Source organism: Thunnus maccoyii, chromosome 10 (assembly GCF_910596095.1).
Source record: "Thunnus maccoyii chromosome 10, fThuMac1.1, whole genome shotgun sequence".
NCBI classification, from domain to species: Eukaryota; Metazoa; Chordata; class Actinopteri; order Scombriformes; family Scombridae; genus Thunnus; species Thunnus maccoyii.
This window is the reverse complement of record NC_056542.1, coordinates 19,476,009-19,496,658: the sequence shown is the minus strand read 5'-3', so window position 1 is coordinate 19,496,658 and position 20,650 is coordinate 19,476,009. Positions and strand designations below refer to the sequence as shown.

Below are 20,650 nucleotides of genomic sequence, written 5' to 3'. Positions count from 1 at the left end.
AAACTTGTTTTGCCACTGTTAGCCAGCTAGCTTTCTCTGTGGATTCTGCTTCAGAAGACATGGCTCTATCCACTGTGTTGGAAAATGAACTGATGGAACTATCTGCAAACAGCAGCTTGAAGCTTCAGCTCACACAAGTTGACCTTGCTTCATTCAGGATAATGGCTGCCAGTCAATATCTCTCTCTGTCAAAATGGGCAATCAAATTTCTGTTGCCTTTCACCACCACCTATTTATGTGAGTCAGAGTTTTCCATTGTGACACAAAGTGTCACAAAATCAAAGGCAAGGAGCAAACTGAAAGCAACTTGGATGCTACTCTGCATGTCAGCCTCTCACCACATCTTGATTTTTCCCAGAGGCAAACCCAAGTGTCTCACTGAGGGTAAACAGAATATTTACAGCCCAGTTTTTTGTCATGTTATGGTTTTTTTTGTTTGTTTGTTTGATTTTTTTTCATTTATTTAGGAAGGTGGTCCTTTTTTTCAATTTTTCAACAATCAGAAGTGGGCCTTAAGTTACAAAAGGTTGAGAACCCCTGAGCTAGACTACTTGACTGCAGCAAGTACAAAATGCAGCTGCTAGAGTTTTAACTAGTAAAAGGAACTACGACCACATAACACAGATGCTGAGGTTGTTACACTGGCGTCTGATAAATTCCGCCCACATCCTTGAGCGTTTTCAGGGTATGCCTTAGTACACATTGATGAGATGCCCTTGTGCAATCAATGTAGAGAAGTGGAAGTGACTATTTTTTAGTTATGTTTTGAACATCTATATTTATACTGCAGAGAGAGACTGCCAGTACCTAAAACATTTTGAAAATGCTCCTAAAATGGTAATAAGCTCAATTGATAAGATGATTCAGAAAAGAGGCATGAGATTTTACAGACTGCTGAATGTCAATGAGAAGTGATACTAATAAATGTTCAGGGGAAAAGGAGTCTTCATACTGGGTTGTGCACACATTTAGGTATGTGTGCATAGGTTGCTTTTAGCTTTGTGTGCAGGCATCCAGAAGGCTGATTTGAACTGCATAAAGCTAATCACACTGGGTGGATCCTGGCTGCTCAGCATGAAAGGAGCTGTAAAACATGGAAAGTAAATGCCTTTTATTCTGCATTTTATTGGTTCTGCAGTTGGTCTATCTGTACAGTAGGTACCAGTTTTTGTATCTATATTTTTGTATCTATTTTTATGTCTTTGTTGTAGCCATAGACTTTATATGGCTTTATGACTTTAAAATCTACAAAACATGAATACAAAAACATAAATAAATGCACTAAAACACATACATTTCCACATTCAAGTAAATGTACAAGGCTTTTTTTAAGAATCACATCTTGTCACTACTGAAGAGGAGGAATGAAGGAGGAGGCTTCGCGATGAAGTCCACTCCTTCTCAGAAACACTATAAAGCCGTAACAGCTAACAACAACTAAAAGTCATTTGCATCCCACCATCACAAAATGCATCTCCTTACGCTGATCTTTGGGATTGTGCTTCTTCCTAAAGGCAAGTTTTCATTTTGTTCTCTTGTTCATCTTTATGTCATTTTGAAATGCCAAATTTGCCTGTACAAATGTGTCAAAAATAGCAGTGTCCAAACCTGATATGTTATTTTGCCATTGGTCACTGCTATTCCTCTCAGTTCCATCTCACCTACAGCTTGTGCTAAGATGTTTCGGCCCCTTTTCAATTGTGCTGCCAGTGTAACTTCAGAGTTAATGCATTGAAATTATTTTGTCTACCCTTTGTGGATGAGAAAAACTGTTTGAAGTTTTTTTTTTCTTTTTTTAAACTCATCTGAGTTTGTATTTTAGCAGCCTACACCCTGATGTGCTATGACTGTGAAAAGACAATGTCAGGAAGCTGCACAGAGACAAAAGAATGCCCCTTGCAGTGTGGTGCAATGAGAATGCTTGCATATGCAGGTATGGTGTTTAGTGGTACATTATTTTAATTTCCGAAAATACTGCAAAACTGATTCAAGCTGGCTCAGTCTACATAAACTGCTCTTTTTGTTGCAGGTGGTAAAAAAGTGTCAGATGTCTCAATGAAAAGTTGTGTCACCGCTGATCAGTGTGGTGAGATGTCAGTCAACTTCGGAGTGGCCAAAACTGTAATTGCCAGCAAGTGTTGCACCACTGACCTCTGCAACAAGGAACCTGTCCCTGGTAACTTACCTGTATTGTCTTTTGATATTTACTTGCTTCTTAGCACTGAGTCCTGCATTGTTTGAAAATTGGCATTTAGCTGCCTGAGCAAAAACTTTAAATGGTATCGCAATAAATGGTTGAACTTTTCATGTTTGAAATTTTAAAAAGAATCTGTTGTTTCAGGCTAAAACATAAAATTCAGATTTTCTTTTGTTTATATTGACATATGAATGTAGGTATTGTGGACTCTAGAGGCCAGTCCCATGTATTCAAACCTGAGACAAAAGGTTTGGAGCAGACAATGTTCGAGGAACAAGCCTTAAATTCCAAGACACGACAAAGAAAATTACTTTTCCTTCCATCACCATCTGCTATAGAGGAGCCTAAGGGCACGATACCCCCAACTGCCACAGTGGAGCGTTTTGTGTGTGTGTGTGTCTGTCTGTCTGTAAGAGAGAGGGTGTGTATTTATCTCCAGGTCTAGTTTTTTGCATTGGCAATGGGCCATGATCACATCTTGACAGACAATAAACAAATGACAGATCTCTACATTTTATTTATCTCTAAAATAATACGATTTTATTTACACTTTAATCTGCAGGGTAATATCAAGAAATATCCACAGAATAGCCTGCTAGACAAAAACCCTCCCTAAGCAATGTGAACAATGTCTGTTCTATGTTACAGAGCCCAGTAAATCCAATCCCAATGGTAAAAAGTGCTATCATTGCAATGGACAAACGTGCACTGCAACTCTAAACTGTGAGGGGAATGAGGACTACTGCATCTCAACATCAGGTAATTGGCCTACAGCATTATCTCTACCTCTGCCCCACGTATTTCTTCTGCTCTGAGGAATGTTATGTGGTTCTGATTTTTAACTTGAAGCTCACTCACAAACATTATGTCTTCATTCTCTCAGTGAATGCAGGAGGCCAAAAGACAACCGTGAAGGGCTGTGCATCCAAGCTCATATGCTCTGATGCATTAGCTGCACAAATGACAGGGACCGTTGGAGCAGAAGTTAGCTGCTGTCTGGGCGATTACTGCAACAGTGCCAGCAGCACAAGCGCTGGCCTTCTGCTCCTGGTGGCCCCGCTGGTCTCTTTGGTTCTGTTCTCTTAACTGATTCGCTCTTCAGTTTTCCTCTTCATCTTCACATAGCCTCTTGTCGCTCACACCCCTTTGTTTATCTTTTCAACCGATGAGTGAGAAAGTAGAAAGTATAGCAAGCGAAATATGACAATACTAGTTAGTAAAGTTATGTTTTTCCTCTGTTTCCTGCTTCATACAGTTTCCAACTGGTTGATTCCTTTTTTGCATGATGCCCATAAAGATATTAGTAACTGTCTTACATAGAGTAATTGTCAGCAACAGCCCTCTCTGTTTTTTTTTTAAGTAAAACAAGGAGAAAGTGTGTTAATGTATAATTTTGGTGTTTTTGAGTGCTATCATCAACCTTAAAACTTTTATATAATTAGAAATGAATAAATGTCTTTAATTTCTGCTCTGATTTCTGCTGTATTTCTGTTGTGAGTTTTCCAAATCCTTTCTCAGTCTCATTCAAAAGTTTAAAATGTAAAATTTACTTCCCAATTTTGTGTTATAAAACAAGGATACAAAGTTGGTAGAATGAAGGTCATTTGGATAAGATTCATAATGAGCAAACTGCTAATCTGCTAAGATCCCTAATTATATTTGCATAAATGCACCAGTATGACTGACAAGATCAGACAATTTGGTGTGTACTGTCTTGGGTGTTCACGGTAAAATTAAGTCAGAACTTGAGTGATTAATAAGTGATTGTAACTGAGCCAACACCCAGTGGTGAAATGCCCACAAGCAAGAATTAGGATAATAAAGGCTGTGGTTGTTGTAGAGACATAGAGACATAACTAGAGGTTTTTCCCTTGTAAAAGCCTCCAGACATGTGTTTCAGTGATCTTTGTTGTTTAGTCTTCAAAATATTATATAAATTTATATAAAAATGTATTTATTTAAATTTAAGATTTTCAACTAGAAATAGCTATTGTAATTCACTGTGTCAAATGAGATGCCTGATAGGTTCTAAATGTTATCTGCTTTGTATGAGAGACACAATGACCAACTGTGGATCTGAACTGACTAAACAGGTTAAATCAAACATTGAGATTTTTTGATGAGAAACAAATGAGGAAGTGCTTCTGAGAACAATGTGACACAAATCAAGTGCTCTTGATGCATGTGTAAGCAGTCAATGCGTGTTGGTCTTGTTTTTATCATGTAACCGCTTATAATAAATGCTTTTTAAATTTTTGTACCTTTTTTGTGGACATTATGATTTTTTTGTTTTGTCCGTTCACAGTCTATTTATTATATGACAAAAAATTACATTAATATCAAAGTGACAGGATAAATATGTATAGAATTATGAATGGACTATCCTACTGATGGCTTTAATTTGATCATTCCAGAGAATGATTCAGAAGAAATGTATGTTGTTGTTTTTTAATGTTAAATGTCATTTAGTGCAGGCAGGATCTTGGCCCATTTGAGAGTGTGTACTGTATTAGTTTTCATAGTTTTTGTAAAAGATGACAGCCCCCCATCAAAATTTTCATAGCTGTTGATGATGTCTGCATCTATAGATCGTCCTCAGATATTGATCAGCCTGTCCCCAATCTTTAACTGTGTCTTTGTCATGTAAAACTGAGAGTACAGTTGAAGAGAGTAGAGGAACGCTTTATGGGAAACAATTATCAAAAGTCTACCCCCATCAAGTGGACAAAGTTTTCATAACAGGCAGTTAATACAGGTTTGTATTTGTGACACAGTACATTCACACATAGCTTACAGCCAAGGCTTGGTATCATAGGTGCATAACTATTGCATAAAGAATATTATATATAAATATTTATTTATGTTATTGTGTTAATTATTAAGTGCTGAGCCAAATGGGAATAAGTAAGGCCTATGGATCACAAAAAAGCTTGGACTATATAGCAACTACAGAGATGATTTTCCAGTCCAGTGGCACAGCGAACTTTATCAGCGCATTTTCACACAATAACATATGTGGTTCTTTAGAAGTAGAGATTATTTGTATGGCTAGTTGATGAAGTAGCTGGGAATATGCTAGCACTAATCAGCCACAAAAGCTCTTGGGGTTCTTTCTATTTTGTCTGTACTGGGCCGTCTACTCCTCATTGGCATTTGTTCCAAGCATTGGAAGTCATCTCATGCAAGAGAGTTATTTTAGAGTTATTTTAACTCATTCCTGTCTTGCAAACCATGCCTCTTTTGTGGAACAGTTTATACTCCAACAGAGGAGGTTAAATAAAGTGGATGGTACACAGCTAATAAGCTACAATAACTTTCTCCATTTTGGATTGTCTGGCTCTCCCTTCCCTCAAAGGTCAATACTTTCAAGACGGCTTGACATTGATCAAAGGGTCAAATTTCAGTTTATGCATATTAAAGCTCGCATTCATCTATTGTGGTGATTCAATTAAGTGATTTTCACTGGTTTAAATTCTCATGTGACCAAGCCTTTACCAACTGGGCAAACATACCACTGTCATGGGGGCTTATGCCCCCAAGGGTCCAAAAAGCCTCTTAACTGTACAACAGTTGATCTGCAGTAATTATATTAATTTAAATTTCGAAATAGGAAACTTTGAATATTGGAATATGCTCCACCAAAGCCTAACATTAAGAGCTTTAAGTTGGGTCCTGCATTAGTTCCTGATCTTGAGGCCCTGAGCATCAAAGTGTTAAAATCTATAGTACACAATGACATCACTTAATCCTTCGTTTAATAACTCACATCAACAACTGAAAACCTTCATGTTTAAATGTAGTGTATTATTCTTTCTTTTTCCTACCTTATTTCTTTTCAGTTATTAGAACAATAACCTTGCATATGTTCTTCCATTTACAGTATTACACTGTACTTGTGACAGGAATTATTGAACTTCAATATGACAACCCAATTTAGCTAGGACAATTAGGTTCAAGCCCAGTGTACTTCAACCTCAATTCTTAAGCCTCGGGTCCCAACAAGAACAATAAAAACAAAACAAAACAAACAAACTGAGATCTCGGAACAAAAAAGTTTTTGCCTTTCATAGAAATAATAATAATAATAATAATAAGTAATATGAAATCATTTTTTTGTGTATTATTTTTATTGACACATTATACATAGCAACATATAAACCTCATAGAAATCAATACCCAAAACCAAACTTAAACCTGTAAACACACAGCGGGGGGGGGGGGCGTATATAAATGTAAAATAATAACAGCAACATCATCGTGGAGCACAAGATATCTTGAAGAACTCAAATATTGCCATATACTTGGTAATCCTGCAATAAATTAGAAGAAAATTGAGATTAATTACAATCTCAAATTGTTCTCTGTAGCTTTGCAGAAAAACAGCAATAAGTCAGGTCAGGAAACATCATGTAACCACATTGTTTTCAACAAGCATTTGGGTCAGATGAAACCAAAAGTTTCTGTGTGGTGTAAACAGAGGAAACCAGGCACATTTTCTTTATGGAACAGCTTTGACATGTTAGTTATTAACAGCACAAACTGTGGTTGTAACACTTCTCACGCAAAAAAAAAAAATTTTTTGCAGAAAGGTGAGCATTGTTGAAAAACCAACGATTGAGTTATTGGTTGGATGTCTTATTCTTAATGGTTGGTGGTGAAACATGAAATGACTAGCTTGTGTCCAGAAAGTAAAAGTAATGGCAAAAGTTAATTTTCTTTTCATGTACATGTGATTTGGGCATTTCCACTCACCACTGCATAGTTAACCTCAGGCTTGGCAGGGCGAGGAGGTCTCCGATTACTTGATCAAACACAAATATAAGAGGAATAATAAATAACACATAACAATATAAAGAACAATGGAAAGGCATTTAAAACAGAAAGAAATAGAAGTGACTTAAAACTCACTCCTTTGGGGAAGGAAAACGTTTGGAGATTGGAGGATCGTAATTTATAGTGGTGGTGTTGTTTCTAGGAGGAGGGAATCCACATGAACAATATTAGTTTTGGTCTTTGCTTTTCAGACTGTTTGATGTAACAGTGTAGCATAGTTTAACATGTATGAATAGCCAACACCAAGGTTCACACTGTTGCCTTGGTGTCTGCAAGGGTAATTAATGTTAATTATGTAATTGATACTTTAAATTTATGTTTAAGATTTCTTACTGTAACTGCATTAAACAGAAGGTTGAAGAATTCCTATGAGAACAGTGTCAATTCAATTTAAAACAGACAGCCACTTTAACAGTGAGAGCGGAAACTAAAACCAACATTTGAGAGCACCTACTTGGGTTTTCTCTCAGCTTGCCAACCAATGCGACCATCATCTGCTCTACTGAAGAGGGTAGAAATGTAAACATGAGGCAATTGTGGATTAAAAGTGAATTAAAGTGGATTAAAAGTGTTCTTACCGGGAAAATCTGCTCCAAATGGAGTGCCTGTATGGAGAGCAAAGTGTTACTATTTGCTAGAAGACTATAGGTCTACCGTATTTGGCCACTTTGTAAAGAAAGCTGCCTGTAGAGGAATTATTTTAAGTGACACAAGTTTAAAAGGCTGTACATAGATTACAGTTAATCATTGTTTTTATCTGGCATGATGTGGGACCAACAAAAGGCAGTTATTAAACAAGCTTACCTGGATAATCTACCCCATAGCGATCTCCTGTGAATGTTTGAATGGCAGAAACAGATATTTAAAATGCTTTTTGGTGGAAATACAGGACATGTGGGTTCAGTCACAATTAAGATCAAGTTTTCAGTATGTGGAGCATACAGTTAGCATTAGCTGATTTACATTTTTCACAATCTCTGGCTCATTCACAAACAGTTTGGCTATCAGCTGACTATTAAAAAGACAATTACATCTGATTGACAAGAGCCGTGACACTGTTTACATAAAAGTTGGTAAACTCTTCAAGTAAAGCTGACTAGTTGTGTCCAATCATAGGCCTACTCATGCACCACCATTAGGCCCTGAACCCTCTCACTATTAAGGTATAGTCGCATTACACCTTCATCCGATGAATACTCTCTCCATTTCCGATTTGCTTCTGCTGAAGATGCTCTCATACACTGTTCACAGTTTGTGATCGCTCAGATCAATATTTGTTTATTGCAAGTATCAGAAACATTACATAATGTCCTTTGTCAGAGCCGACTGCCAGCAAATTTTGTTGAACAGATGTAATGAAACCGTACCTTTACTCTGTTGCTGTTTTCTGTCGCAATTCCCTCCACCACCCGAACCTCCTTCTCATGTGCTGTATTTTTAGTATTGTTGATTTAATGAGTGTGTTTTAAGGGGGATTAATTCTCCCAGCAGAATCCTTGATGCTTCTCCAATTCTTTGAGACCTCTCTCAAACAGCAAAGCCTTTTCTGTCAAATCTAATTGTATAATTTATGTTATAAATGTTAAATTCCTTGATGTAAGTGTGTCTAACTGAAATCTAGTTGTCAATAATGTCATCATTCTGCACATTTGGGTTTAAAGGATAAGTTCACAAATTTTCAAGTCTGCCCTAAAACAACAGTCAGTTGCCCAAATTAACATTGACACATGTTTTTCTTGCTGTATTTATTCGTCCTGTTCACACTGACCATTAAGAGATCCCTTCATAATGCACTTTCAATGTAAGTGATGGGGGCCAGAATCCAAAATGTACCTTCTGTGCAAAAATGTATTTAGGTTTATTTGAAGCTAAAATGCAGCCATCCAAATAAGTCAAATCAAGACGATATCTTTCAAAGTTACCATCTTTTTGGTGCCAAATTCACTCTTTTTATTACGATTGTTCCACTGCCGCTGAACAGGAAAACACTGTGTGTCGAGTCTCCCCTCGACAGACAGTGTGGATCTTCTAATGGTCAGTATGAGCAGGAGGAATGATGACAGCAAACAAAACATGTTTCAGTGATCATATGGGAACCTAACTGTTGTCTTAAGACAGACTTGAAAAATTGTGAACCTATCCTTTAACTACATACCTTTTCTCTGGTCGAGGAGGTGGTCTCATAGAATCATCAGTATGCCTCCTGTTGGTTAGAAAAAAATACTGTAAAAATCTGTCATGTTTTCACTCTAGAGCCAATACACTAGTAAATACTGACTTTTGCATTCTAAAATAGACAAGTACCACCATCAGTGTATTGCTGATCTTATCAGTATATCAGCACATTCTGAATCGACACCTACCTTCTCCTATAGATGACCACTCCAAACACTGCAGCTAAGGTGATAATAATCAGAACTAGAATTGAGACTGGAGTAGCTACTGGGAGACTTCTTCTCAACTGGTACATCAGGGATCCTGGTGATGAAGGAACATTTGAGTCTCATGCAAATGTATTAAGGAAATAACACAACTCAGTATATGATAATATTACAACATGACAGATGAATTTTTTTACTCTAACCCTTCACATTCAGTTTAACTGTGCTGGCTTGTTGCTTTCCACGCCAGAACATGGCAGTGCAAGTTAGGTCTTGGGGTCCGTCTCCTCCAGCAGCTGTGAAAGTGATTGTGGAAGTTGTCTCCCAGATGCCTTGCGGCGTCCAGGTGTGTGTGACCTCAGTGGTGAGTTCATGGACACTCCATGAGAACACTGGAGGATGTGAGGAACATGTGTGCGTTACAGAACACGAGACAGTGATTGTAGAGCCAGCATCGACTTCTGCTGGGACTGGGGTCATCACTGGTTTTTCTGGGGAAGCTGAGCAAATGAGACACAAAGAAGAGTACTTTTTTTTCTAGATTAGAAGCAAACAGATGAATAGCTTGACATATTTCACTAAGCTAAATAGTTAGTGTTGACTCCAGACCTTTCATAACAATAAAAACACAGCTGTTGTTGAATTTGTATCCATCGTTTCCTCTCTCTGCATGGAAACAGAAGGGCCCATTGTCAAAGGGCTTGATGTCATCAATCTCTAGTGAGCAGTTTCCCTCCTGCAGATGTCCTAATAGTTTGGTGCGATCCTTGAAATGGTCAAGCACATTGCTCTTGCCATTATGATAGACAACACCCCCGGCTTTTTTGGACCAGATCCCACGTGTCATAGGCAGAACCTCGTGGTGCTCGAAGCTGCAGGGAATCACCACACAGGAGCGGGTTAGGGCGGTGAATCTGAAAGGAACGTCAGCAGCCAGATTGCTCAACACTGTAAAAGGAGAAAAGGCCATGTTGGATTGCTTGTAAAGATGAGTCCACTTGGGTTGTAATATGGCAATGAAATGAATTAAATGAGATGTACACCCACTGTCTCTTTCATGTGGATCTGTTTCTTCAATTGGTTTTTCATATTCTGGAAAAAATGACAACAAGGCACTGTCAATAAAATCTTCCTCTAATGTTCTCCCATTTTTTATTGACTACAATGTATGACATGTAGAAACTCACTTTTTATATGAAGTGTTACAGAGTCTGAAGTCTCCCCAGTGATAAACCGAGCAGTGCAGGTCAAAGATTTACCATCATCCTCTAGAGAGCCAATGAAGGTTAGATTTGACACTGTTTTGTAGGTGTTGCTAGAGATTTCTTCAGTGTGTAATGAATACTGCATGTCTTTGTAATTCCACACAATGTTTGGTGTATTTTTCTCGCACTTGTAGGAAACAGAGCAAATCACACTCTTTGCCACACCCTCTGTCGCCTCGCCTTGCCACTCATCCATCCTGATGTCGTCATACGGACCTGAGCAGAAATGCGAAAGTGATGCTGACCTCTAAACAACAGCATTTTCATTTGAATTCAAATACCACATCGCCTCAAGTTGTACTCACATTGGACATTGAGCTTGAGCTCACTTGTGGCTTTCTGACCACCATGGTAACTAACAGTACACTTCACACCCTGGTTTTCCTCTGTTACACTCCATGTTCGCTCCACTTTCCTCTCCCAAATCTCATCAGATACCAGAGTGTCCATAACATGGTCGGTTCCAGGTATGCCAGATAGACTCAGGATGGGTGGAAGAGAGAGACATGTATGCTGCACACTGCAGGACACTGTGCTCTGCTCTCCCACCCTGGGGATACCATTGAGACTCAGCTGTGGGTCCTGGGCATGGTCTAGAAAATCAAAGCATCAATAGGTATTTGAATAACTGCGTTTTTGAAATTTGGAATATAATAAGAGGATGGAGAACATGCACCCAGATACTTACCTGAAACAATAAGTTGAGTCGTTTTATCATAAAATGTGAAACCTTGGGTGTGGTAGGAGGTAATTGGGTTCTTATCCACCCATGGATAAAGTCTCTCCTGGTTGTGTGACATCTCTAGGCTCTCAATCTTAAGACTACAATTCCCCTCGCTCACAGATCCAGTCAAGCTGGTTATCCCACGAAACTTACTAATAACATCCTGTCTTTGGCTAAATACAGGTGGGTATCCATTGCTCTGGTACAAGAACCATATAACTTGGAGGTCAGCAGGTTGAGAGGTACTGTAAGTGAATCTGCAAGGAATGATGACACAGGAACCTCTCATACCTGTGATGCTGCCAGGGGTGGTGAAGGACCAACCCCGGGACAGCATATTTCCTTTAAGAAAATAGAAAGAAATATTTTATGTGAAGAACCAATTTGTTAAACCAAGTAAATAAAGTTCAGTTGTTAAAGATTATTATTATTTCTACTCACTCTTAACTCGTAGGGTAATGCTTGTTTGCTGCGTCTCTCCTCCATTGAAGCGTGCATAGCATGTCAGAGATCTTCCATGGTCATTAGTTGATGCTGTGAATGTCAGCGTGGAGACAGTTTGCCACTGAGCATTTCCACTCTTGATGTCAGTAGTGGAGGCTGGCATGCTACCATCGTTCCATGTGAGAGTTGGTTTATGTTGAGAGCATGTGTATGAGGAAGTGCAGGTTATTTTTTTGGGATATCCCTCAAGAAATTCTTCTGATGTATCGCTGATAGTCAGTGGTAAAATGGAGCCTGAGATATAAAAGGTAAAAGGTTTAAATTTTCAGGTCAACATTAAAGGAAAACTGGTTTTATTTTTGCACACCCATCACTTACACTGAGCATAAAAGGTTCGAGACGCTTTTGCAGTGCGACCACCAGTGTGTCGAACGTCACACTCCACAGTTTGCTGGTCTCTCACTATGTTCAGCTTGATTGTCAAGGTGGTTTTGGATGTGCCATCAGACAGGGAACTATGAGTGAGACGGGTGCGTCCTGGGATGTTGAGACTCAGCTTTGGTGGATATGTGGGACAGGTGTGATAAACACTGCATTGCACTGTCACAGACTGTCCCACCTTCATGTCTCCAGAGATCATAATTTCTGGTTCCTCTGCCCTGTCTTTACAAAGAAAATGTGAAGATGTGTTAATGAAAATAAATATAATCCACCTAAATTTTTAATTTTTTATGAGCTCACCCTGACAACTTACCCACTACTTCAATTGTTACAGTTGTATCATAGAATCGGTAGGTACTCTTCCCAACATTCTCTGGATCTACCCAGGGGTAGATCTTCTGTCTGTGGTGATGCCAATCCACTGGGTTGATTTGAAGACTGCAGTCTTTGCCATATGTAGAGGGATATTTACTTGTTTTGCCGTTAAATATCCAAATGACAGCATTTGGATACCAATTGTCATAAACCAAAGGATATCCGCGGTTCACATACTGGTACCAAACCACACGGTCTGGTCTCATGGGTGGGTATTGATAGTAGTCAAATGTGCAAGGGATGACAAGGCAGGAACCCTTCATCCCTTTGATATGGCTTGGCATCTTTACAACCCAAGCCCTGACATTGCTGAAAAGGTATCCTGCAAGAGGACCATTATGCAAAGAGAGAATTACAAATGTGAAGACCAGGTCAGTTTTTATATGTCTGATAAACAAAAGTTAGAGAGAACAGCACACTACAAAGTTGTAGTACCTAGAACACAGAAGCTCAGGAGGAAATGGCCAGACATCTTATGACCTAAAACATATGAGAAATGTCCATCTTAGTATTATGCATTGAAAGTTTACACCCAGAAATAAAACATATTCTTAGGATACACATCTGTGGTTCCTTTTTCATATTTCTCAGAAGTGCCTTCTCCAGAAAAGACAGATTTCACCCTAAAAACAATTAAAAAGCTGTTTGTTCCCGGAATGACACCTGTCAAAATCACCCGCTGAAACACTGAAGGCACAGCATTGTGAATCACTGAACTAAGGAGCATCAAATAAAAACAGTTAAATAATATGAAAGCAACAGCAGTGAGCGACCACATAAAGTGCTGCAGCTGGCAGAAAACTTCAGTATTTTGTTGATGCAGAAGTCAGTTCCTGTCTGTCGAAATCCTGTTTAGACCATCCTGCCGCAACAGATTCACACTGAGATCCTCTGTGTGGATATTGTCGAAGATACTTTATGATACTTAGATATTATATTTATAAATAGGACAATAGAGGAAAACAAGCACGTTTCTTAATTATCTTAATATGTAATTCTGCTGTAAAACATATCTAAGTTACTTTACTAATTTTAATGCATGCCTGAAGTGCGCTGTGTAGGTTGTATAATGAGGGGAAAAACTGAATTAAAATAAATATTGTGGCCAGAGGAGCCAGAAGTGAAAGTCTCATACAGAAAATACTTGCACCACAGTACAGAAATGACAGAAAATATTCTGAAATAATCTTCCTCGTTCTCTTAGATCTATTACCGCTTTCCATCGCTTCAGGATGTATGTTTATTATGTAACAATGTCTCTGTATGTATGTGTTATATTTTGTATTTTTTGTTTTTAGGAACCCCTTGAAAATGAGATGCTGCATCTCAAGGGGCTGTCCTAATAATAAATTCAAAATATAATGAAAGGATTGATTACCTCAGAGGCGCCAGACATCTCACCAAGGGCACTAAAATGCCCAGAAACAGCCCCGGCTAGGGCAGTCAAATTCTAGACACTAGTCCCTGCCCTGAGACTTTTGATGGAAACGCGGCTAAAGCAGTACAAGCCAAAGTATCCTTGCTTGTATGTGTTAAGGTCCAAAAGCCACCTTTCAAGACTACAGAGAGTTCCTCTTTGTACATTGATTTTGGAGAAGAATCATTTTAAGGGCCCCGTTGACTATTCAACCAGAACGGGTTTTTTGTGACAGAAAAAAAGTCCAAAAAACAATGAAAAACCTCATACTAAAAAGGGAGATCACACATGCATGTTACAGCAGGTGTGTACATGAACAGCACAAATGATTTTGTATGGACCGCTTGTAAAATAGTAATAACACAATAACACAGCGCCTGCCTGCTACATTATGTACATGTACTGAAAAAAAAAATCACATTTAATCTCTTTATTTCTTTATTCTTAATTTAATTAAACATATTTTAATAGGTAAACATGATGATTTAATGATTTAAACATACTGGTAAATATAGGCAGCAATGACAAAGATGTGCAGACAAACAGTATATTAAGTATATTAATAACAAATAACATAACAGCAAATAACATAATGAGATACATGTTTTGTTTTTGTTTTTTATCACAGAAATGCCATAGAAAACACACAATCTAAAGGCACTTAAAAAAAACAAACCACATTATGTTACATCTAAAAACATACACCAATTTTGTAAATAGACTGAGATAATTTCACTTCTTTCTAAAGCGGTTAAACTGCTTTACTTAAAATTTGAGTGTTCTAAGTTCAGGCCAGTTATTGCTATAGGCAATATGGTATAAAAAAGAAAAACAGGAAGAGAAAACTCCTGAGACACTCATGGTTACAAGCAAAATGATCTCAGGCTATTAAGAAATATTATTTTGTGCATTTCTCCCCCACAGGAATCAGAATTTTACATTTTGTTTTTGAATTGTAAGACAGAGACAGATATTTTTGTAACATGCAAGTCTGTGATTTCTTGAGCTTGGCTGCGCTTAAATTTAGTCTAAACTGTGTCAGATTTCTAATAAAAACCAGTCTGTGCTACTTTTTGTCACTATGCAGAAGCAATGATATCACAAAAAAATAGATACATGAATTTGATCAAATGCTTTAAAATACAGTGTTTCAGCATATTAACTAATAACACTTTAAGAATGCTGAAAATTTTCTTTTATGTAGCTTTTTTTAAAAGACTAAAATGACTTACCACTAGAGTTGAATGTTTATGAAGAGTTCCACCACCTTTAGCAAAAGTCCCTGGCCACGCATCATTTTAAGTAGCCTAACTTCCCCAAAAACGTGGGTGGAGGATATTTGCCACAAGGAGGGTTTTTAAATTCTATAATGAAATCCATGTATCTGACCAAACTTGGTTTACATTGCTAGTACATGGAAACATTCTTGCAAATGATTGTGAAATATAAAATACACTAGCATTAGCACTAGCAAATAGATATTAATGGAGCTCAGCCAAGCATAAAAACAGCTGTAAACAGCTAACTGCCTTCCAGCTCTTTAAAATATATCTAATTAACAGCATGTTAACAATGAGTGTAAGATGTGCTTGTTGGCTAAGATGCTGGCTGTGGCCTTACATTTAACAGACAGCCAGAAGAGTGGTATCAATCTCCTCATCTTATTATCAGATTATTTAATTCAAAATCACTGTGGCATTTTGATTAGGACCAACATTGGTGACACCATGCCTAAACATGGCATACTTACAGTTATGCAGAAACATAATGGCAGCCATTCAAAAACATTCTATATATAATATTGTATATTTAAACATAAAGTTACAGTGACAGAATTAGATATATTGTGCTTAATGTAAATTACTTTGTGTGTGTAATTTCCTTTGCTGTGAAGTACTTTGAGCTGCATTTTTTTTGTATGAAAGGTGCTATACAAATAAAGTTATTATTATAATTAATGGAAGAGAACAAAACTGCTAGCAGTAAATGGACTTAATACAAATGATCATTGTAAGCATGATTGGTTTGTTGGTTGCTGTGGGTACAAATGCTTTTCTTTTTTCAGAGGTTTCCATACACGTTGAGGTCGGCAGTATTTATGTAATCATCACCATCATCAAGGTCCTGTGGGAGATAAAAGTTATTAGTGTGACATATGTCGATAGTGCCAGTGTATTGTATATCATTTTTGAATAGAAATAATTGGTAGTTCACCAATACCTCTTTGTAATTGTAGGATTTTGGCTGGCTGAGGCCCATTAACAACAGCAACAACACAAAAAGACAGAGAAAAAGAATGGCATTAGAAAAAAACCCAATTTTTGCTGTATATGATGTCTATATTTTGCCAAGGTTCAAGAGAAGTGAGCCAGGTACCTTTTGGGGGATGGGAAACGAGGCTTGGAGGTTTTCTGGTAGGCACCGGATTTTGAACTTTCGTTATTGGGCCTGTGGGTTAAAATGTATTCCACTACATAATTACAAAAAAACAATTAGCTATTAAAAATTCTTTACTTTTTTTTTTTTTTTTTTTTAAAACACACTTACATATGATCCAAATCTGACCTGTCAGCATTAGGCCTTCTGTAAAAGAAGTAGATTTATTGTTTTTTTTTTTTTTTTTTTTGTATATAATGTAGTAAAAAGAATTAACATATTAATGCAGAGAATAAAATACAGAGATGTACTTTCAACAGAACAAAAAAAGTTTCTTCAAGTGTGTTTGAACTGTAAAAACTACCAAGCAATGAAGAAACTTGTGAAACTTCTCAGTTGAAGCGAGCGTGCTACCATCAAAGTTTTTCATGTCTTACCTCGAAAATCTGCTCCAAATAGATCTTCTGCACAAAAAAAAGAGAACAGAAAGTAAGCAAATGATGTGAGGCATATAAATAAAAGCAAAGATCTTATCCTTCCTTAAACCAAATAAAAACTGCACTACACTTCTGCACTTGTATGCAAATCACAGAGGGACCACCATTCTGTGGTCTGTACAAAGCTGCAGAAGGGACAGTACAAAATGAGTCAATAAAATTACATTCTGTACCGCACTTAGAGAGATAAAGACATTAAAATGCCTCTTGCCTTCGATCAGTATGAGATGGTCCTGGGCCATCAGAACGAATCCTGAAATTTCCACAGATCAAATGTGTCATTATTAAAGTTACTAAGTTACTAAGATAACACTGTCCTTGGCAACTCTTAAGGATGAAAAAAGAAAAAGACTCCAAAATCACAGTTTTCTCTCACCTGCGAGACATCCTGGAAAGCCGGTTCCACATGCTAAATGTGACAGAAAATAACATTAAAGTAATCACAGAAAATAAAGATATTCAGATTCAGCTTCAGATTTCAGATTCAGAAAACTATTGTCTGTTGTGACAGAAAATTGTCTTAGACGTGGTTCAGCATACAGCGTACTGTACAAAACTCTACTAAAATATACAATACCTATACCTAAAACAAAATAAAATATACAACACAAATTACTTTGACAGAATAAAAAACATGGTACTTGTGTGTGCAAAGTGGCATAGTGCATATGTAAGAGTTCATTGTTGTTTCAAGGTTTGTTTAAAATGCCTATGGCAGTGGGAATGAAGGAGTTCCAGTGTTTCTTTTTTTTTGGTCAGGGGGACTTTATAGTGACGTCTGATGGTAGATATCAGTGTAGACTACAAATGGAATCTGATCTACAACCTTTTTGTACTTACCTGCCTTCCTGATTTTGGAGCTCTGCAATGCGATTCCTTGAGCAGACAGGAAAAAAAATTACTTTTTATTGTGGAGCACATACTGAACATAAACTTCACAAACTTTCATGTGTTAAAAATGAAACAGGGTTGAGAGGAGAGATGCTATTGCTGATCTGATGTGCTCTTGCTATCAGTTTATGTCTGTAAAATGAATTAACTCACTTGTATTTTTTCATCATGAAAATGCAGAGGCCTCCAAAGATCACAGCAGTGCCGATCCCTACTACTGCAGGAATGATGATGTGGTTATAGTTTTCTTTACCTGCAAACAGACAGAATTCATATATGAGCAATTCATCCTTTATTGCACAAACAGAGCAGAGACAACATCCAGTATATGCTTCAAAATAATAGACATTCTAAAAATTCAATACAGCTAATGTTAGTATGAGATTATATGTGGATATTATGATGAGCTACACTAAAGCTGATATCAGTATCCTCAGTGTCATGCTTATTAAGCCAATGATCGACTGTTCATGTAATAAATAGCAGCAGGACTCTGTCATCATGGACCAATGTAACCTTCAATATGACCACTCCCACTATTAAGCTTAAAAGATTCACAAATATTCTCTATTGGACAAATGAACAAATGAGATCTTACGTTTTATATAAAGTGTCATTTTTTCAGTGGATGTCTTCGGTCCATTAAATTTGGCTGTGCAGGTGATGTCTGTGTGGTCGTCCTTCTCCTCAGGGATGACAATCAGAGTGGACTGAACCTCCCAGAAGCCACCATGAATTTCTCTGTGAAGTTCATTGATATCATCTGCAGTGCCTCTGCTCCATGTGAGTTTAGGTATATGGGAGGGGCAGGTATGGCGGACTGAACAGGTGATGGTGTAGGGACGACCTTGAACTGCTGTCTTTGGGTGAATCAGAGTTGGTTTTGGAGGTTCAGCTATGAATGAAAAAAGGACAAGGCAGAGATAAAGAAAGAGGTACATTGTTGTTACATAGAAAACTGGTATGGATTTAAGAATTGTTGGAAAGTTTGTGACATACTGATCATTTTAAAGAGGACGCAATCGTTAACAAAGGAGAACTTGTCAATTTTGGATGTTTCAGTCCCTGTTGGTACTAATTCAATCCGAAAACAGAAAGGGCCATTATCATGATCTTTAATTTCAGTCATTAGCAAGGTGCAGTTTCCTTCGCCCAAATTTCCCAACAACTGTGTGCGGCCCCGAAAGTTTTCCACGATCTGCGTCTGATCCTCATGATAGATGCAGTCATCTTTGTTTTTTGTACTATGCCAGCTCCCCCTGAGTCTGGAATGGGGCAGCCTTTCTTTAGCATGGGTGAATGAACAGGGTATCACGACACAGGATGTAACCAGGGCGTCAAGGTCTTTTGGAATAGTTGCCGTCCACTCTCCAGTAAACACAGGGCTGCAAAGAGCTGAAAGAGAGTAACAGAAGATACAAAGAAACAATAACTTCCTGGAGTTTAACTGGGGTGTATATAGGAAAGAAATTTGAAACAAAGGGGCAACTAATCATGTTACCTGCCAAAAGCAGACAGAATATCATCATCTTTGTCTCGTTCTCCATACTTCTCTGACTTGTTGCAAGTGTGTTGTACTGTGGGATGTTTAAGTGACATCCACGCAAACAAAATATAACATATTAAATCACCACATACAAGTTACAACATAGTTATGAAACACATCCTAAACAACACGATACATGAACCATTTAAAATTCCTCATCAGAAATATTTCCTTTTCACGTGATTGTGTGAATTGCCAGCACTCTCTTATCTATTCCTTCTAACCAATCAGTCAGCCAAACAAACAACAATGATAAATAAAATCCTGTGGTGGTGCCTATATATCAAACCCAAATATCCAGAATTGCTCAACTGAATTATTACCGAGCACAAAGAAAATATACTGACCAATGTACATTGTATAATGTAGCGCTACCCAAATCTTACCTGGTGAAGCTGCTGTCTGGCTGGTCAGAGCTGTTTGTACGGGCTAAAAATACTTCCCTCAGAGTGATGACCTGTGGTGTGCTTTTTTGGATTTGACAAAGATACGAACTCTAAAGGCAACAGAAAAAACTGCAAGCTGAATTGCAAGAAGAATACCTTTATGTTTCTTTGTGTGGGGAGTGTGCCACTTCCTCTGAAAACCGAGACAATAGCAGTAGAGTTAATGGTGCAGAAATCAAGGGGTGGACTCTTCTCTGTGTACATGATATCAGAGTTGTGGCATTGAATTTATGAGGATATGACCTCTGGGGGTAACAGACAAAATTGCAGGTAAAATAAGGGAAGTATACAAAAAAAACCAAAAAACAAGACTGCAAATGCAGAATGGAAATAAGTACATTCAGGCTGTCTTTCCTGGAAGACAGTTTCATACTGGGTTGTTCATGTGAAAAGTGACAGAAAGAGAAGTGAAAACCCTGGCTCTTTTCTCATCTCTGCATAGCTGGCCTGATGTGAAAGTTGGCTTCAGAACATTACAGAAATGGTACACAGGGCATTTGATTTTTGTTTAATAACTTTATTCAAACATAAAAGCCATTAACAATTATATAAACCAGGGATAATAAATGAATAAATAAATAAATATATCAAAACAGAGCAATTGTTCTAATAGCCTTCTTCTTATTTGATGAGGTGATTGTGTTAATGTGCTGTTTGGTTTCATCAGCGAGCAACAATAATAATGATCAAGAGCTAAATAGTGTAAGTAAAAACAGTGGTTTGTGAGCTCACATCACTATATGTTAACCAGCTAATGTTATTCTTGAGTTTAAAGCCTTTTTGCCAGCATTTTCTTGTTTAATATTGTAATTAAATG

General features: G+C 37.6%; 3 protein-coding genes across 10 annotated transcripts; 1 reads left to right on the top strand and 2 right to left on the bottom strand.

The window, feature by feature from the left end:
* Positions 1–1,496: 1,496 nt before the first annotated feature.
* On the top strand, positions 1,497–3,598 carry LOC121905325 (urokinase plasminogen activator surface receptor-like). The gene is made up of 4 exons (XM_042423509.1): positions 1,497–1,933; positions 2,030–2,176; positions 2,846–2,956; positions 3,081–3,598. The coding sequence occupies exons 1-4, from the start codon at positions 1,837–1,839 to the stop codon at positions 3,281–3,283; spliced, it is 558 nt and encodes a 185-aa protein (XP_042279443.1). The 5' UTR covers positions 1,497–1,836; the 3' UTR covers positions 3,284–3,598.
* A 2,752-nt stretch (positions 3,599–6,350) lies between these two features.
* LOC121905273 lies at positions 6,351–15,341 on the bottom strand. Of its 8 annotated transcripts, none has more exons than XM_042423420.1 (19): positions 15,310–15,341; positions 13,096–13,140; positions 12,599–12,982; positions 12,223–12,507; positions 11,842–12,138; positions 11,365–11,742; positions 10,982–11,269; positions 10,599–10,892; positions 10,459–10,503; positions 10,021–10,359; positions 9,615–9,911; positions 9,394–9,508; positions 9,186–9,233; positions 7,835–7,861; positions 7,609–7,635; positions 7,485–7,532; positions 7,106–7,168; positions 6,950–6,998; positions 6,351–6,507 (listed from the first exon to the last, which is right to left on the bottom strand). In XM_042423420.1, exons 2-19 carry the CDS (start codon positions 13,130–13,132, stop codon positions 6,481–6,483), a joined length of 3,048 nt encoding a protein of 1,015 aa, XP_042279354.1. In that variant the 5' UTR covers positions 13,133–13,140; positions 15,310–15,341; the 3' UTR covers positions 6,351–6,480. The 8 variants fall into 8 exon arrangements, 4 of the variants coding, with proteins under 4 accessions (XP_042279354.1, XP_042279355.1, XP_042279356.1 ...); XM_042423421.1 differs by having other exon boundaries at positions 7,485–7,529; XM_042423422.1 differs by lacking the exon at positions 7,485–7,532.
* LOC121905303 (myelin-associated glycoprotein-like) lies at positions 14,611–20,026 on the bottom strand. The gene is made up of 13 exons (XM_042423481.1): positions 19,774–20,026; positions 19,343–19,418; positions 18,841–19,236; positions 18,440–18,736; positions 17,995–18,094; positions 17,791–17,826; positions 17,327–17,359; positions 17,162–17,203; positions 16,891–16,917; positions 16,625–16,660; positions 16,454–16,525; positions 16,298–16,325; positions 14,611–16,201 (listed from the first exon to the last, which is right to left on the bottom strand). Exons 2-13 carry the CDS (start codon positions 19,386–19,388, stop codon positions 16,139–16,141), a joined length of 1,176 nt encoding a protein of 391 aa, XP_042279415.1. The 5' UTR covers positions 19,389–19,418; positions 19,774–20,026; the 3' UTR covers positions 14,611–16,138.
* Positions 20,027–20,650: the final 624 nt, after the last annotated feature.

Bases quoted from the DNA above. Each gene is read 5' to 3' on its own strand.
- LOC121905325 (XM_042423509.1), top strand. From the start codon at position 1,837: ATGTGCTATGACTGTGAAAAGACAATGTCAGGAAGCTGCACAGAGACA. The intron at 2,177-2,845 runs GTAACTTACCTG...TCTATGTTACAG, and splicing joins CAACAAGGAACCTGTCCCTG to AGCCCAGTAAATCCAATCCC. The intron at 2,957-3,080 runs GTAATTGGCCTA...TCATTCTCTCAG, and splicing joins CTACTGCATCTCAACATCAG to TGAATGCAGGAGGCCAAAAG.
- LOC121905273 (XM_042423420.1), bottom strand. From the start codon at position 13,132: ATGTCTGGCCATTTCCTCCTGAGCTTCTGTGTTCTAG. The intron at 10,893-10,981 runs GTGAGTACAACT...ATTTCTGCTCAG, and splicing joins GCTCAAGCTCAATGTCCAAT to GTCCGTATGACGACATCAGG. The intron at 10,360-10,458 runs GTGGGTGTACAT...CTCCTTTTACAG, and splicing joins AGATCCACATGAAAGAGACA to TGTTGAGCAATCTGGCTGCT.
- LOC121905303 (XM_042423481.1), bottom strand. From the start codon at position 19,388: ATGGAGAACGAGACAAAGATGATGATATTCTGTCTGCTTTTGGCAG. The intron at 18,737-18,840 runs GTATGTCACAAA...TTTCATTCATAG, and splicing joins CGTCCTCTTTAAAATGATCA to CTGAACCTCCAAAACCAACT. The intron at 16,661-16,890 runs GTAAGACATGAA...CTTCTTTTACAG, and splicing joins ATTTGGAGCAGATTTTCGAG to AAGGCCTAATGCTGACAGGT.